The following is a 16,926-nucleotide window of genomic DNA, read 5'->3' as shown; positions in this document are numbered from 1 at the left end:
GCCTCTTGCCCAAGTTAAGAGAGAGATGCTGCTGGTTATTTGGACTCCAGAAACCCTAGCAGAGGGCACCAGGTCTTCCTCTTTTTTGGTAACTAAAAGCAAAAGAGCAGGATGCAGCATGTGTTATAAAACAGAGGCAGAGAACCTCAGGCCAGGGAGCCTCTCTTAGGGCTCATTCACATGGCAATTTAATATGAGATCGAGGCTGGCTGCATTCCCTTTTAATTTGCAGCGATCGCATGTTTTTTTTGGAAAGGGAAGGCCACACCCCCTCACTGGCCCTACTTTGCAACTCAGGCGATTTTCTCTGGGTGCACAATGTCTCAGAGGCCATGAACACACTGGTCGCCTACATTTCCATTAGTAACACCTGGAGGAGAACGGGTTGATCTGCCGATCAACTGCTAAATCTCTTTGAAGCAGAATTTAAAAAACACTCAATCTGATCCCATCAGGTTTTAAAGGAAGTGGCGGGGTTTGACTACAGTTGTGTGCCCCCATTTTCAGAAGAGAGAGGTGGAGACGTGCTGGAACCAGCAGAACAGCAAGTGTGTGTTCTACCCTTAGTAGTTTGGCTGGAGAGTCAAGTGAGGTATGTGAATGTGTATAGAAACAATCCTAATATACAAAGGTAAAATTTACATTTGTTGCATGGCCCACTTTCGCCCGTAATCCCAACCCACTGCAGGCATGTGACCCTTGGAAAGTTTGTCCAGAAAAGGAATGCAGCTCTTGGACTGAAGAAAGCCCCTCTTATAAAATAAAGCCATGTGGAAGAGCCGGCCTTGGAGAACACAGCTGAATTTATTCAGACACGTTACAAGACTACAGAGACACAGATTAGAGAAATTTGAGAACTCTGATCTTGAAGTCTCCTTCCACCGCAATGTACCCGATGGTCTTCAGGCCCAGCCGGTTTGGGAAGGAAAACACGTGACCCTCGGCCAGCGACATCTTTATCTCCGAAGACAGAAAGGTGAAGGAAAGCTGCAAGAAACAGAAGGAGGAATCATGACCAACTTGGGACACCGAACACTGTTTTTTCCATATTCCCCGACAGCATTTTCAAAAGGAATGGCAGCCATTATGCCTCTAGATTGGACTACTGCAATGCACTCTACATGGGGCTGCCTTTGAAGACAGTTCGGAAACTACAGCTAGTGCAAAACGCGGCAGCAAGACTGTTGATGAGGACGAGACGGTCCGCACACATAACACCTATTCTGGCTCGTTTGCACTGGCTACCTGTTTGTTTCCGGGCCAGATTCAAAGTGCTAGTTTTGACTTATAAAGCCTTACACGGCACAGGACCATAGTACCTGGCGGAACGCCTCTCCCGATACGAACATACCCGTTCACTACGTCCAACATCAAAGGCCCTCCTCCGAGTTCCGACGCATAGAGAGGCTTGGAGGGTTGTAACAAGATCTAGGGCCTTTTCAGTGGTGGCCCCCGAATTATGGAACAGTCTCCCCAACGAGGTACGCCTGGCGCCTACACTTCTATCTTTCCGGCGCCAGGTCAAAACCTTTTTATTTTCCCAGGCATTTTAATATATTTTATTAGCTTTTAATATGTACCAGATTGTTTAATTGTTTAATATGTTTGCCTTTTAGTGTTTTTTATGTGATTTTATTGTATTTTACTTACCGTTGTGCACCGCCCAGAGAGCCTTCTGGCTGTGGGCGGTATAAAAATTGAATAAAATAAAATAAATAAATTATGCGGAGAGTGCAAGCTCTCCATTCAGTGTTTCCGTTTCCTGTCTAAGGGCACCCCAGGCTACTTTGACCCCAGTGCTTTCCATTGTGGCCAAGTCTGTGGCACTTCAAAACCCAAGAGCCACACAGAGCCAGAGACAGGCAGTTAATCCAGAAGAACTGGGAGTAGAGAAGGGTATACCTATATTAATGAATAATAATAGTAATTAAACTTGTTAGCCAGTGGTTGGACAAAAGAGGCTTCCAAGCAACTGAAGAGCATAAGTATAGGTCAAAATGCCTTATAATAAAAAACACATGACAGCCATAAACATCTACAAAGCAACCCCAGCAACAGCAAAATGCTTCAGCATCACAACTAACAATGATCATCCTTATCGTCTAAGTGGGGCTGCCCTTGTGCCTAGTCCAAAAGCTCCAGCTGGTGTGAATTGCTGCAGTGAAGACTATTCACGGAGACAGGCTGCTGTCCAGCAGCACATATCACCTGCTTTCAAAGCTTTCACTAGCTGCCCGACTCATACATTTCTGGACAAGGTTCTTGTATTGATGTACTAGGCCCTTAGTGGCTTAGGTCTAGGATACTTTCAGGGACCGCCTGATTCCCAATATCCCTGTCTGATCATCTTTAGGGGACTCTCTGAACTCACAAGATCTGAACAGGGTGGTTTATAACAGATGCTATTGGAGCTCACTGATTCATAGGGCCGCCATAAGTTGGAATTGACTTGAAGTCACATAACAACAACAACTGTTAATGATCCTCCACAGCTCACATGCATGGCTTGTACCCACCAGAAGCCACACATTCAGTATCGTGGGCCCAACTCTGTGGAACTGCTTCCCAGATGAGATTAGACAGATTCCTCCCCATTAGTGGAGGCTGGTGCCCATTGGGACTGGCAGGGTGGGGGTCAAGGAGGTAGAAAGCAGTAAAGCCAGAGACAATGGTAGGTGGAAACAGCCAATTCTGGTTTTCTCTCCGTCCTCCCTGCTGAATTCTACAGAGGCAACTCTGGGAAGGAAGAAGCTAGTAGCTAGTGCCATCCCTTTAGACTGTTTGTAAGGAAGCAAGCAGGCAGCTGAGGGCAGACTAAGCTATGCTCCAAAAAGGGATTGTGAAGAGCTCCAAAAAGATCTCTCCAAACTGAGTGAATGGGCGGAAAAATGGCAAATGCAATTCAATATAAACAAGTGTAAAATTATGCATATTGGAGCAAAAAATCTTAATTTCACATATACGCTCATGGGGACTGAACTGGTGGTGACCAACCAGGAGAGAGACCTCGGGGTTGTAGTGGACAGCACGATGAAAATGTCGACCCAGTGTGCGGCAGCTGTGAAAAAGGCAAATTCCATGCTAGCGATAATTAGGAAAGGTATTGAAAATAAAACAGCCGATATCATAATGCCGTTGTATAAATCTATGGTGCGGCCGCATTTGGAATACTGTGTACAGTTCTGGTCACCTCATCTCAAAAAGGATATTCTAGAGTTGGAAAAGGTTCAGAAGAGGGCAACCAGAATGATCAAGGGGATGGAGCGACTCCCTTACGAGGAAAGGTTGCAGCATTTGGGGCTTTTTAGTTTAGAGAAAAGGCAGGTCAGAGGAGACATGATAGAACTGTATAAAATTATGCATGGCATTGAGAAAGTGGATAGAGAAAAGTTCTTCTCCCTCTCTCATAATACTAGAACTCGTGGACATTCAAAGAAGCTGAATGTTGGAAGATTCAGGACAGACAAAAGGAAGTACTTCTTTACTCAGCGCATAGTTAAACTATGGAATTTGCTTCCACAAGATGCAGTAATGGCCACCAGCTTGGATGGCTTTAAAAGAAGATTAGACAAATTCATGGAGGACAGGGCTATCAATGGCTACTAGCCGTGATGGCTGTGCTGTGCCACCCTAGTCAGAGGCAGCATGCTTCTGAAAACCAGTTGCCGGAAGCCTCAGGAGGGGAGAGTGTTCTTGCACTCGGGTCCTGCTTGCGGGCTTCCCCCAGGCACCTGGTTGGCCACTGTGAGAACAGGATGCTGGACTAGATGGGCCACTGGCCTGATCCAGCAGGCTCTTCTTATGTTCTTATGTTCATGTTAAATCTCAGGCACAATGACAATTATTTTTCTATTTTGGCAGGCACTTTAAGGTCGTTTGGTGATTGATTGAAATTTGTTATCTAAATTAGCAATTGTTTGTAATTATTTTTTGTTATCTAAAAGATATTGTACACCACTTGGAGGCTTGCAGGACATTTTTTAAGGAAGTGTTACTGGGTGTCCATTTTATCATGCCAATGGCTTGCCCGTGGAAGCCTCTCTACCATGTAAAAGCCCTGACATTTGGACTGAGGCAAATGTGGTTCAAAGTAAAAAAAAAAAAACATGCACACAAGGGAGTGAATACAGCCTTGCAAATACATTTACACAAGTTACTAGCCTGCCCACCCACCAGTAAATACATGAATTAAAAAGCAAGTTATGATTAAAACCATGCCGTTATAGCAGAATTCTTACCAAAAAAACCCAAAGATTCAGAGAACCAGACACAACAGTGAACAGGGAGAGAGATTTTGTTAAGATGTTTTTCAGAACGACTGGTGGTTTGTAATAACCCTCAGAATTATTGTGTAATGTGCCCCTATGTTCTGTACAATTTCACTAAAATTTCATACCTCTAGTCAGTGGCTTCCAGTCTGAACTTGTGTTCTTGGTTCATTGATTAAATCTTATATGTTCACTTGCATCCAAAGGTAGGACTGGGTGGCCATTTGGACACACAACTACTACTTAAAAAATGACTTGGAGATTTGTGTGATTAAGCAGTATACAAATAGCTTCAATAAGTAAACAACAGACTGGCTATTATGCTGCCCTCTAAAGTACTGTAATGGTAGCTGTCAGGACAGCCAAGATGGGTTGGTAGACTCAGTTATGAACTGGTGGTTAGGAGAGCCTTCACCAACCTGGAACCCTAGATGTTTGGGCTATAACTCCCATCAGCCCCAGCCAGTATAGCGAAAATATCTATAGGGCATGAGGTTGGCAAAAGCTTGGCTAGCAAACAGCTGGGAGTGGAAGGCCTTCAAGAGTTGTAAACCACCCAGAGACCTTTGGCTATGGGGCGGTATATAAATGCAATAAATAAAATAAATAAATGAGAGGAAGTTATCAGACCTAGGAAGGAGATGCACCCCAGGATGGATGGATGCCCACAAAAGCTGCCATTTTGGGGACAGACAGAAGTTGAGGAGGGGCACTGTGGGCTGAAGGCTGGAAGCATCTTGGGGCACAGTGCACCTCTCTTGGGAGTGTAAAACCATGGATCTACACACTCCTACCAAGAAGGATGTAGCTTGCCTACACTTTTGTTTATAAAAAGATTTATATGCTGCCAACTCATAAGATGTCCAAGCAACGTATAACAATAAATACAACATAAAACACCATACAAACCATTCATGCACTCCTTACAACATAACAAAAATGCTGTACAGGTCTCCAGTACTTTTTGTCCCAGCAGAAGCCAGAATATTGAGCAGTGGGACAATAACACAACCCAGGGAGTGGGGAGCATGGAACAGTCTGCTAGGAAACTTTTTTTTCAGTAGAGGGGTGACTGTCAAATAATTCTCAGCCCTAATCAGAGCTTGGAAAAGTTACTTTTTTTAAACTACAACTCCCATCAGCCCCAGCCAGCATGGCCACTGGATTGGGCTGATAGGAGTTGTAGTTCAAAAAAGTAACTTTTCCAAGCTCTGGCCCTAATGCCTTCATACAGCCATAAGAGTTAACACACAATGGAGAACACATGCTTTAGAACTGGTTGTAAGTGCAGAGGTGACCTCAGCCACTGCCTGCACTTACAGCTCAGTTAGTCCAACATGGGATCACGATCCACACAAATTCATTTAGATCAGGAACATAGTCCTCTACCAACACTGCATTTGGCATTCTCCAGATGAGCAGTCTCACCACCACACCTACAGCATTTGCACAGGTCAGAGATGCAGGTGGACATACATGCAGCACTAGTTTACAAATTAATTTTGCTAACTTGTACTCTGGCTAATTTGTACTCTCTGCTGCAGATGCAGACCTAATTTGTGTAAACATTGCCTTCCATCATCTTGGTTGCGAAAGCCTCCTCCTAGCTCGGAGCGGAGCCACTCCAGAAAATGGATGTAGGGTGAGCATCACAGGATTGAACGATCATGAATGTAGAAGCCTAGCTTTTCAGGGAAGGACAGGCTGAAATCCTTCCATGCTAGATTCCCATAGGCAATTATGAGCTGGTTTGTGTGTGTACACATTTAAAAACTGCAAACAAGTATTATTCAGTTATGCTAGTCCCCTGACATCTGCATTCCAGTTGTCCTACAAACTGAACCCTCCTATGCAACAAGGAAGCTCCTCCATTCACATACTCCAGGAAAGAGGAACCTGGAGCCCTCCAGATATTGGCAGACTACTGATCCCATCATGCCTAACCATAAGATGACCGGGACTGATGGGAGCTAGGAATACCTCGGTACCTGGAGGACCACAGGTCCACCTCCCCTGACCTACTCCCTCCACAATGGTGCCACCCCAGAGAAGCCACACACATCCCTGCAGCCCCACGCTTACCCCTCACCTTAACTTTGCCACGTTGCTCAAAAGGGAAGTCGGTCAGCCTCTCCTCTTTCCCCCACACCCCATTGTGCAAGGAGTTGCACACAATGGTGTTCGCATCAGTCTGGAAGTCAAAACGTGGGTTGAAGTGAAGAATGAGGTTGTCACGGTCTTGGCCCAGATTGACAACAAAACTTGAAGAGGACAGGTAGGAAAGAAACAAGGACACAAATGTGAAAAGGGTTACTTGACTTCTGTTGTAGTACTAGGCATGGAGTAGAATATCATGTGTTGGATTTGGGCTTCATGAGAACACTTTTTTTTAAAATAAAACAAGGTTCTAGCACTTATGGTTGCTAGAATCATGGAGGAATTATCTATCTGGAGCTGCATGTAGACTAATGAGGTGGCAGGATGGAGCCCAAAGCCCATCCAATATGTCTTCTTTCCCCATGGCTCTTACTTTACTGAAGGCATACCAATATCCCAAACCCACATTCCCTCTTTAATAACTTATAACAACCTTGTAAGGTAGGCTAACATAACTATCCCTGCTTGTGGATGAGGAGGCTGCGGGATGGCAACTTGCTTAAAGCAACCAAGCAAGGTAAGTCTTGCTTAAAGGAGATGCATTTCAGGAGGCAACAGCATATCCACCTTCAAATGCTTTGAAGGGCTGGCGCATCATTGGATCAAGTTTATTTTGTTGCTCAGAGCCAGGTGTGTAGTCGTCCGGGGTCTGGGGTGTGTGTGTCTTAGACCCCTTACCTTTTTGGGAGAAGGGTCCCAGGCATGTCCCTATGTCTCCACTGTCCTACAAGCCAATCAGCCAGAGAGAAGAATCTTTTCTCATGCTTCCTTGTCCTTTCCTGCTGACTGGAGCCAATCGGAGTGAACAGACTCTTCTCAGTAGCTAACACACTCCCCTTGCATGCTGGCTGGCTCCTAGGGACATCTGCTGTTGTGGGAGGAAGGACTGGGGAGTGTGGAAATAATGGTGGCGAGCAAGCAAGCAAGCGAATGAGGGGAAATGGAGTGACAATCATGAAGGGTCCCTGCACTTTTGAATTTGCCCCTGTGCTACTGCTCAGAACAGCCTTCCCTACCCTGGTACCCTCCCGATGCTTTGGACTAAGTCTGCCTTCAGCCAGCTAGTGGGCAACCAAACCAGCAGCTCCAAATTACGAGAAAGGGGATGTCACACATACATTGGCACAGGAGGGGGAACCCTTTTCAGCTCAAGGGCCACTTTCAGCTCCAGGAGACCCACTTTTAATACATCCTTGCCTTTACTCCCAATTTATTTATTTTATTTTATTTAGTTAATTACGTGAATGTAGTTAATTAAAATTAACTGTGACATTTGTTGTTTTATTACTGCTGTTGTATTATTTTATTATGAAATTGTTTTTGTAATTGTTTGCTTTTGTTGTAAGCCATGCTGAGCACAATTTTGTTTGGTAAGTCGCTTTGAGTTCCATTTTTGGAAAAAAAGCGACTAATAAATATAAAGAGATATAAATAAATAAATAAATTCCCTTCTGGGCAACCTTACAAGGGCCACGTGGCAGCAAAGGGCAGGACCAGAAACAAAAGCAGCAGAGCAACGACTGTAAATGTTAACCTTTAATATGCTTCTGCTAGCACCCTCACAAACTGCTCTCCACCCAAGCAAGCAAGACGCATTATCAGAACTCAAGGACATCCGGGCCCAATTCAAGGTGTTGGTTTTAACCTTTAAAACCCTATACGGTTCCGGCCCAGTTTATCTGAAGGAGCGCCTCCAGTATCACCAAATATGCCGCCAAACAAGATCAGCCTCACAGGACCTTCTCTCGGTCCCACCGACTAAGACAACTAGGTTGGTGCGGACCAGGGAGAGGGCTTTTTCGATCGTGGCCCCCACCCTCTGGAACTTACTTCCCTTTGACCTTCGGCATGCCCCCTCCCTGTTGACTTTTCGCCGAGCCTTGAAGACCTGGCTCTTCAGGCAGGCCTGTGGGATCTCTGGGGTGGGTTAGGTTTTACACTGTATTAGCGTAAGATGGTCTTTAGATGAGATGTTATGACATTAATAATGTGATGATTATGTATATAAGGAGATTGTATTTTATATTGTATTTTATATTGTACGTCGCCCAGAGTGTCCGTTCAGTCGGACAGATGGGCGTCTGCTAAATAAAATTTTATTATTATTATTATTATGTCCCAGCCAGGCCAAAAACCAAACTACCTCAAGAGCATGAATCGGAGTCAGTAAAGGTGTGCAGCCTGGGGAGAGTTTTGAGGGCCAGACAAAGGTGTGGAGGGCCAGCTGCAGCCCCTCTGCCTGAGATTCCTCACCACCACGTTAGAAAAAAAGCCAGTCCAAGGGTAGACGCTGTCCCACAGTGGAACAGACTACCTTGGAAGGTGCCATCTGAAGGGTTACAGCAGCCCAGCCACCACCTGATCCTCAACAGGCCCCAAGGACAGACCTCCCTCCTCCTCAGCTTACGCTTTGGCATCCGACAAGATCTTCCCCTTCACTTGGACTGTGTCTCCATGCACAAGGTGAAATTGAGTAGCAACCAGTCCCTATAGTAAGAGAGACCAGACACATTTTCAAGTGAGGTGGCGACATGATTTTGGAAGGAAAGGGAGGAAGGGAGAGGAAATTAATGCAGTTACATGCGTTGCTTTGGAATGAAGCCGAGCCCACGGATCAGCGAGCGCACTTTCCAACTCCTACAAGAGAGGACAAGAGGACGCAGCCAGTAATTAGCAGATAAGCATACGCATAGCATCTGATTTGACTCAAGGACTGCCAGCTCTTTAGGACCAGCAGTCAACACTTCACTGCATTGCAGACAAGGGCTTACTTCCACCACCACCCTGTATCATTCCCAGTAATATCCTTCAATTAAAGGAGAGAACTGCTTCCAAGAAAGTGGTCATTGGGCAGCCTAAAAATATTGTAAATAAACCACAGAATAAATAAATGTGGCATAATCACTCAAACACACATGCTTCAAAGCCAGCCTCAAATCCCACCTTTTCTACTAAAAGGTCATTTCCCATCCCCTTTAGAGAGTTCAAGCATACAAAACTACATTTCCACACACTCATCCCCTAAATGACATTACCCTTGCCTCTCCCACAGGTAGACTTTTGATTATGAACTCCTCAGTATAGAGACCCATCTTTTTACTAATACGGAAAGTGCACCTTATGCATTGATGGTACATTATCATCACTGACAGAGTAAAGTCCCACAGACAAAACACAAAAAATGCTTAGCAGGAACCCGGAAGCAACAAGAATTAAATAAAAAAAAAAGGAGTAAGACATAACAGTTATCAACTAGAAAACAAGATCTACCCAAAGGAGAACAAACCACCTATGAATGTTTGTACGTTTCTGTTCCTGTTGCTTGTGTTACAGCCTCAGTAACAACAGCCTCCCATCCTATCAGCAGCAAATGAAAAACCAGGACTCACTGGCTCCATGATACAATCTTGCTAGGGTCCAAAAGCTGTATTTCCTTTCCTCTGATCTCCACTCTGTAACTCGGCAAAAGATGCCCCAGCCAGCTACCTTTTAAAAGAACTCAACAAAAAAGCCCACCATTGCCCTTAAATAGCTGGGGAAATTGCATCACATGACTAAAAGGGTATCCTGTGATGATGGTGGGTCTACTCAGATCTCCAGAATGGCAAGGAGGAAAACTTCAGAGTGAATGGGGAAATGCTGGCCTGTTTCAGGTGAATGGGAACACTGATGATAAGCTCAAGCAGCTGATGCTCTTTCTTTATGCAAGTCTTTGCCTGAGTCCTTACCTGGGCTGGTTAACATAAGACTAACCTGCTGAAACAGATCAGAGCCCATCTAGTCCAGCATCCTGTTCTTATAATGGCCAACCAGATGCAAATTGGAAGCACATGAGCAAAAGCTGCTTAATTTTTTTTATTTAACAAGATTTATATGCTGCTTGATTGTAATAAAACCTCTAAGTGGTTTATGAGAAATATTAAAATGAGAAATAAGAGTTAAAAGCAAGTAATCAAAAACAATTAAAAGATAATAAAAACTAACAAAAGATTAAGGCTGCAATCCAATACACACTTACCTGAGAGTAAGTCCCATTGAACACAATGGAGGCTTACTTCTGAGGAGACATTGCAGCTTAAGACGTCAACATCAACATGTCTGGATAGGCTTGCCTAAGCAATGTTTTAAGCAGGCTTTATGCAATTACTTTATGTGGTTGATATCAGCAGCTTCTTGGATGGCAATCATTTAAACAAGTGTTCCTTGTTTCTTTCCGTTGATCTGGATTTTGGGTGCCAGCACAAGCAGAAAGGCAGGCCAGAAGGCAACTGAGCCAATGAAATAAAAGGACTTAGATGTAAACCATTTTTATTGGTCTTTGGTGAGGAAGGACTGGAGCATGGTGACCCAGATCTCCCCAATTCTAGGTCCCATCTACACTACATTATCATTATTGTTGTTATCATTATTATTATAATTATTATACTCACCCTTCACCTTGAGGTCCCAGGGCGGGTTATAACCGTTTAAAAAACATAATCAAAACCAAAACTTAAAATCACAAACATCACAAAAAATATTATACCATTTTAAATCGGTTGTAGCTTTCCCCAAAGAATCCTGGGAACTGAAGTTTGTTAAGACTGCTGGGAATCGTAGCGCTGTGAAGGAAATAGGGGTCTCTTAACAAACTCTCAGCACTCTTAAACTACAGTTCCCAGGATTCTTTGAGGGAAGGCATGCTTGTTTAAAGTGGTATAAAACTGCTTTAAATTAATAGTGCAGATGCGGCCCAAGTCTGACTGACCCAACTCTAACCACTACACCACACTGGCTTCCTACCAGCTCTGTTATTACCATAGAGCTGACTACTTTATGGACTAAGCCAGGGGTCACCAACCTTTTTGGACCAGGGGGCTCATTTTGAATTTTGAGAGAGTGCTGAGGGCACCAATAACAAAATGGCTGCCATAGGTGATGTGGCATAGCACAAAATGGCTGCCATGGAGAGTGTGGCATAACAAACTTACAGTCATTGCTGTTTCTTTCCCCACCCCCAACAAGTTCATGCTTACCATGGGAAGTCTGGCTTGCTATGCCCTGTTGGTCCTGATTGGGAGCTACAACTGTTAAAGGCACACAGATCATGTTTTTCCCATTGCCAATCCTAAACCAAAGCCTAGGCTGCCATCCTGTACTCACTTACCTGGGAATAAGCCCCATTAAGCACAATGAGACTGACTTCTGAAGTAGACATATTTACCATTATACTGTCAATTAACTATACATGAGGGCCTGGTCATTATCTCCTGCACAGCAGGAGACATGCCTAAGTCTCTTTGCAAAGTTCACATTTTGCAGTTGCTATTTGGGGGGTTGAAGATTCTTTAACATCTACCCACACTTACTGTGTGTAGTAGTATTTGCATAAAATAACTTCTAAGGAGTACCTGATCTCAGATGAACTCACCACAGGAAGATGCATCCTGGCTGCTAGATAAAAAGGAAGGGCAAACTACAGAGATTCCAAGAACTAGAAAATAAGACAGAACCAGAAAAGATGCATTAAAAGCTAGGGAAAAACAGCAGCTCTTTAGAGCCTCAGAGATTCCTATTGTCTGGTGTCCAAACAACTTGCTTGATGAGTTACAGGTCTGACTTCACTCATTGGCAAAAACCACTGACAGGCAGGACTGGCTAATTTTGCATAGAAATTGCTTAAGAGAGTACCTCCACATTTTGCTTCTTAACTTTCTTTCTAGGAGGGCTAGAGACTTACTCTTTTTAAAAACATGAAAGCCAAGAGTCTAGGGCCCCTGCCTAAGGACGCCATTGATGGTCTTCGTGGACTGGCAACCCTGAGACTAGGCAGATACAAAAGTATTCCCTCCCTTACCAGCTGGGTAAGCCTTGGCTATGAACAGAGGTGATACTAGAGGGGTAGCTATGCTAATCTATTGCACAAAACCCAACCACCACCACCAGGTATCTGGGGGTACTTTAAAGACTAATAAATATATTGTGTCATAAGATTTTGTAGGTCAGAACCCCCTTTGTCAGATGCATGAAGCTCACATATTGGGGTTGTAACGGCAAAAAAATTTCAGGAGGGGGGAGGAATATTGATTGTATCCAATGTTAAACCTACTCAGAGCAGATCCATCGAAATCACTAGATGTGATTAGCTTAGGCCCATTCATTTCAATGGGTCTCCTTCAAGTAGAACTTATTTGGCTTACAACACTTTATGTAGGGCCAATGCAAGAAGTCGCAGCAACAAGCAACACCAAGAATCTTGCCGCTATAGGAATAAGCTGGAGGGGTATCTGCAGAGACTCACAGGGTCAGTGAAAGAGCTTTTCAAGATTCTTGTGCTCTATGGGGAATTCTTGCAGCAGGTGTTGCAGTTTCTGGAGTTGTCCATTTCCCCCTCAGATTCTGCAGTGGTGCCTTTCAACAGTAGCTTTGACATGTAGCATTTGGGAAGTGAGAATTGCTTATCCCCCAGCCGTGAAAAGCAGGGAGTCAGGACTGCATTTATATTTGCAAGACTGCTTGGGGGTGTGTGTACTGCCTGTCCCAAATTTGCAAAGGAGAAAATTACTTAATGATTATGACCTTTGCTCCCACAAGATGCAGTAATGGCTACCAGCTTGGATGGCTTTAAAAGAAGATTAGACAAATTCATGGAGGACAGGGCTATCAATGGCTACTAGCCATGATGGCTGTGCTCTGCCACCCTAGTCAGAGGCAGTATGTTTCTGAAAACCAGTTGCTGGAAGCCTCAGGAGGGGAGAGCGTTCTTGCACTCAGGTCCTGCTTGCGGGCTTCCCCCAGGCACCTGGTTGGCCACTGTGAGAACAGGATGCTGGGCTAGATGGGTCACTGGCCTGATCCAGCAGGCTCTTCTTATGTTCTTATGTTCAAATGTGGATTTGTGAATTGTGCCTTTAGATTGTGAGTCCTTCTGGGGATGGGCATCTCTCATATACAGCTTCTGTTACCCATAATGTTCCACTGAAACAGGGGCAGTTACAGATCAAACTCAATACATTAGTAAGACTTATTCAAAAACTCTGCAGTGATGCACAAGTTTAATTGCCTGGTTGTGTAAGGCCCATGTACAGAATCCCTTCTGCTTACTAATTTAAGTATTTGTCATTGTGCAAGCCATTGAACTGAATAAAGAAATGCTTATGGTGGAATTAAGGTCCCTATTTTTTTCTGAGACTGATGGCCATTAGTCTGCTGGTTGTTGATTTTAATCTTTTCATTGATATCATTTCTTGATTTCACAAGCTGTGCTACCAGGAAGGGAGCTGGCACGTAGCTTGTTAGAAATGTAGAGCATCAAAGATTATTCTTTGGCTGTAGTCTTAACTGTTCTGAAGAGGAAATAAGAATCGCTGGTCATTGGAATTTACCTCCAAGTAAAAGTGAAGATAAGTGGATGCTGTCAGGTGTGTCAAGAGTACTTGTACAAGGCTTGATAGCAGTACAGGCATACTTCTATACAGTTTAAATGTTCAGTATACTTTTGCCTATGCTACTGCTATTATTTTCTGATTGACTTAGAAGCCCCATAGCAGCACCTTTTAAAGATTTCCTCTGGGCCAGGATTGCTACAAGGTGTGATGATAGCAGCCATCAAAGATGGCCACTTTATAGCTTTAGAGGAAATCATGAAGGGTCAATATTCATTCATAGATATGAACTGTGATAGTGACATGGCCTTCCTCTGTGTTCTGCCATTACGACATATTAGATTTGCAGGTATCAGATGCAGGGCCTTTTCACTGGTGACCCCCACACCTTTGGTATTCCCTCCCTAAGGAGTTGTGCATGGCCCCCTTGGTGTTCCCTTTTAAGAGGATCTTGACGTTTTGTTTCAGTCTGCATTTGGTTGATGTGCTGGCTCTTGCGTTTATTTGCTGCTGCTCAGTTCATTAGGTGAGATTGTTTCTCAGTGACAAAGGTTAGGGTTCATCTACATGGTAGTTTATTGTGTGTTTGGTGCTACTCACATGTCCTTTTAATTTGCATAGTTCACATGATGTTACTGGCAAACAGAAGCTATCACGCAGTCTTCCCCCTGTAAATCTGTACTAACCCAATCCTCTGATAATACAGAAAGGGAAGAAAAAATGTCTTCACTCCCTTTCTCTAGTGCTTGCAGATGCTTTGCTCCAATGCTGTTAGGTGGGTATGTCAATTGTTCCCCTCTCCCTGCTATCTATCTCCTCCTCCCTTCTTTCATTTCATTTCCTGTAGGATGACAAGCAACTTCCAGCTGCTCTCTGTTCTGCTGGCCTTTTTTATGTTGCTACAAATGGTCCCTTATTTTTCTTTTCCCCCTAACTTGTGTGCAAAAGCATAACACTGCTCAAACAAAGATTTGTATTTCAGATGTGAAAATACAAATAATCGCACTTCCAGTTTGTTGGTTTTTTAAAATGAAACCTATTGTAGCTAGTAGAACAAACTGAGCATGCTTGGTTGCCAAGTAACCAGAGGGAGTGGAAATGTTAAATTAGAGGGCATAGTCATTGGGAAGTTGAGCGATTGATCCTTCCCTTCAGTGTGAACAGAAAACACTGGGCATACCCACACAGGAGCATTGCTTTGTACTAAAGATGCTGTTTTTACCTCCATTTTCTATTTGCACTGTCCATAGTAAGGGCTCAATGCCAGCTGGAAACACGGTATTTTCACTGGTACAATACAGCTGAAATACAAATCTTTGTTTGAGCAGTGTTATGCTTGGTGTGATCGAACAAGACACTTCTTACTGGCTTATGCAGAGGTTAAGCACATTCACCACTCTCCTGCCCCCAAAGGTACTGAAAATATTATCTCCCTTGGCAGCAGAATGGAGAATCTGTGGCCTGCCAGATGTTATTGGACTGTAACTCCCATCAGCCCCAACAAGCATGGCCAATGGTCAGTGATGATGGGAGTTGTAGTTGAGCAACATCTGGAGGGCCACAGGTTCCCCATCCCTGCTTTATAGATTTCCTACTATTCCCCTCCTTTAATTTCCTTCTCTAGTGCCTTCCCGAAAACTCTCCCAAACATTAATTTCCCTCTTCATAGAATCATAGAGTTGGGAGGAGCCTATAAAGCCATCAAGTCCAACCCTCTGCTTCCTCCCCACCCCAATTTGTTCCCAATTTTCCAAATTACTTAATAATCAGTAATTATTCTCAGATGCTTCCCGCTGTCCTTAGATTCTCTTAAGAAGCCTGAAACATGGAATTATACTGTTGTCATGACTGTAAGCATTTTTATTGCTGTTGTTTTGAAAAGCCAGATAGCAGGGAGATAAATGGTAGAGGCCAGAGGCTCACAATTTCTAATCAGTTCTGTCAGATACAATTATTCTGATCATAAGTATGTTGTTTTCTCTGGGCCCAGCTAGCTTTTTGAGGGGAAGGGGTGGGTGCAAACATGACTTGGAGAAAAGCGTAAAGAGATACAGAAATCAGCCAGGGAGGATGTTGTGTATGTTGTCTGTCTGAAAATTTATGCAGTGTCTAAAGAGCAGTCTGACTGAATTGACAAGGCAGATAAGCGAGCTCCATATAGTGCCTATAGCCACAAGACAAAGTACTGTATTTCTTCCAGGGGGAATTAGGGGGCAAGGGTGCTATACTTGGCAGCTGTGCTTAAAGGAGTAGCATTCTGGGCTCTACAGGAGCAGGAATCTGGGGGTAATCCAACTGAACATAGGAAACTGCCTTTTGCTCAGTCAGACCATTGGTCCATCTAGCTTAGTATTGTCTGCACTGACTGGCAGCAGCTGTCAAGCATTTCAGGCAGGGGCCTCTCCCAATCCGACCTGGAAATGCCTGGAACTGAACTTGGGATGTTTCACTTGCAAAGCAGATGCTCTGCCACAGAGCTAGAGCAAGTAGATGTGTTCTCCACAAAATTCAGTGTGAGTTGTAGAGGCCCAAAGGCCTACTTAGGCCATATTCACACCATACATTTATCCTATTATTATTCCACTTTAAACAGGCATGGCTTCCCCCAAGGAATCCTGGGAAGAGTAATTTGGTAATGGTGCTGGGAGTTGTTAGGAGATCCCTATTCCCTTCACAGAGCTACAGTTCTCATAATGGTTTCATGGTCAGTCCCTCTTCCTGGAGAACTCTAGGAATTGTAGCTCTAACTAAGAGGGGAATTGGGGTCTCCTCTCACAAACTTCCCAGGATTCTTTGGGAAAGAAAGGCCTGTTTAAAGTGGAATAATGGAATAAATGTATGGTGTGAAATGTGGCCCCAATCCCCCATTTTAAGCCATCTAAATTGGTGGCCAATTATCAGCAAAATGTATGCTAGCATTTTTCTGTTAATGTCAGGGCAAGAACCTTGATGTATGTTCTCTCCATCAACTGCATGTTCTTTTCTAGTGTTTCTGTTTTCAAATTCAAACAGTGGAGCAGCACAAACATATTACGTGAGCATCTGGATTGTGGCAAATCTTGGGGTGGTGGATCCTCTTTTTATTTAAGGGTTCACACACAAATTACTACAGGGTGCCACAGACAGGGTGAACCTCT

The 16,926-nt window shown here is 44.0% G+C and overlaps 1 protein-coding gene across 5 annotated transcripts; it reads right to left on the bottom strand.

Annotated features, from left to right (window-relative positions):
* Window positions 1-785: 785 nt before the first annotated feature.
* On the bottom strand, window positions 786-11,871 carry LOC133363820 (16 kDa beta-galactoside-binding lectin-like). Of its 5 annotated transcripts, none has more exons than XM_061583341.1 (5): window positions 11,836-11,871; window positions 9,006-9,062; window positions 8,833-8,912; window positions 6,351-6,529; window positions 786-987 (listed from the first exon to the last, which is right to left on the bottom strand). In XM_061583341.1, exons 1-5 carry the CDS (start codon window positions 11,848-11,850, stop codon window positions 818-820), a joined length of 501 nt encoding a protein of 166 aa, XP_061439325.1. In that variant the 5' UTR covers window positions 11,851-11,871; the 3' UTR covers window positions 786-817. The 5 variants fall into 5 exon arrangements, with proteins under 5 accessions (XP_061439325.1, XP_061439327.1, XP_061439326.1 ...); XM_061583343.1 differs by having other exon boundaries at window positions 6,358-6,529; window positions 11,836-11,865; XM_061583342.1 differs by lacking the exon at window positions 11,836-11,871 and adding an exon at window positions 9,815-10,112.
* Window positions 11,872-16,926: the final 5,055 nt, after the last annotated feature.

This window comes from Rhineura floridana, chromosome 9 (assembly GCF_030035675.1).
Source record: "Rhineura floridana isolate rRhiFlo1 chromosome 9, rRhiFlo1.hap2, whole genome shotgun sequence".
Taxonomy (NCBI): Eukaryota; Metazoa; Chordata; class Lepidosauria; order Squamata; family Rhineuridae; genus Rhineura; species Rhineura floridana.
The sequence above is the reverse complement of the archived record's forward strand: the minus strand, read 5'-3'. Positions and strand labels throughout refer to the sequence as shown.

Coding starts and splice junctions, on each gene's coding strand:
- LOC133363820 (XM_061583341.1), bottom strand. Junction 6,530..8,832: donor ATCTTGTCGGATGCCAAAGC/GTAAGCTGAGGA, acceptor GTCCTCTTCAAG/TTTTGTTGTCAATCTGGGCC. Junction 988..6,350: donor TGGCAAAGTTAAGGTGAGGG/GTAAGCGTGGGG, acceptor TGTTTCTTGCAG/CTTTCCTTCACCTTTCTGTC.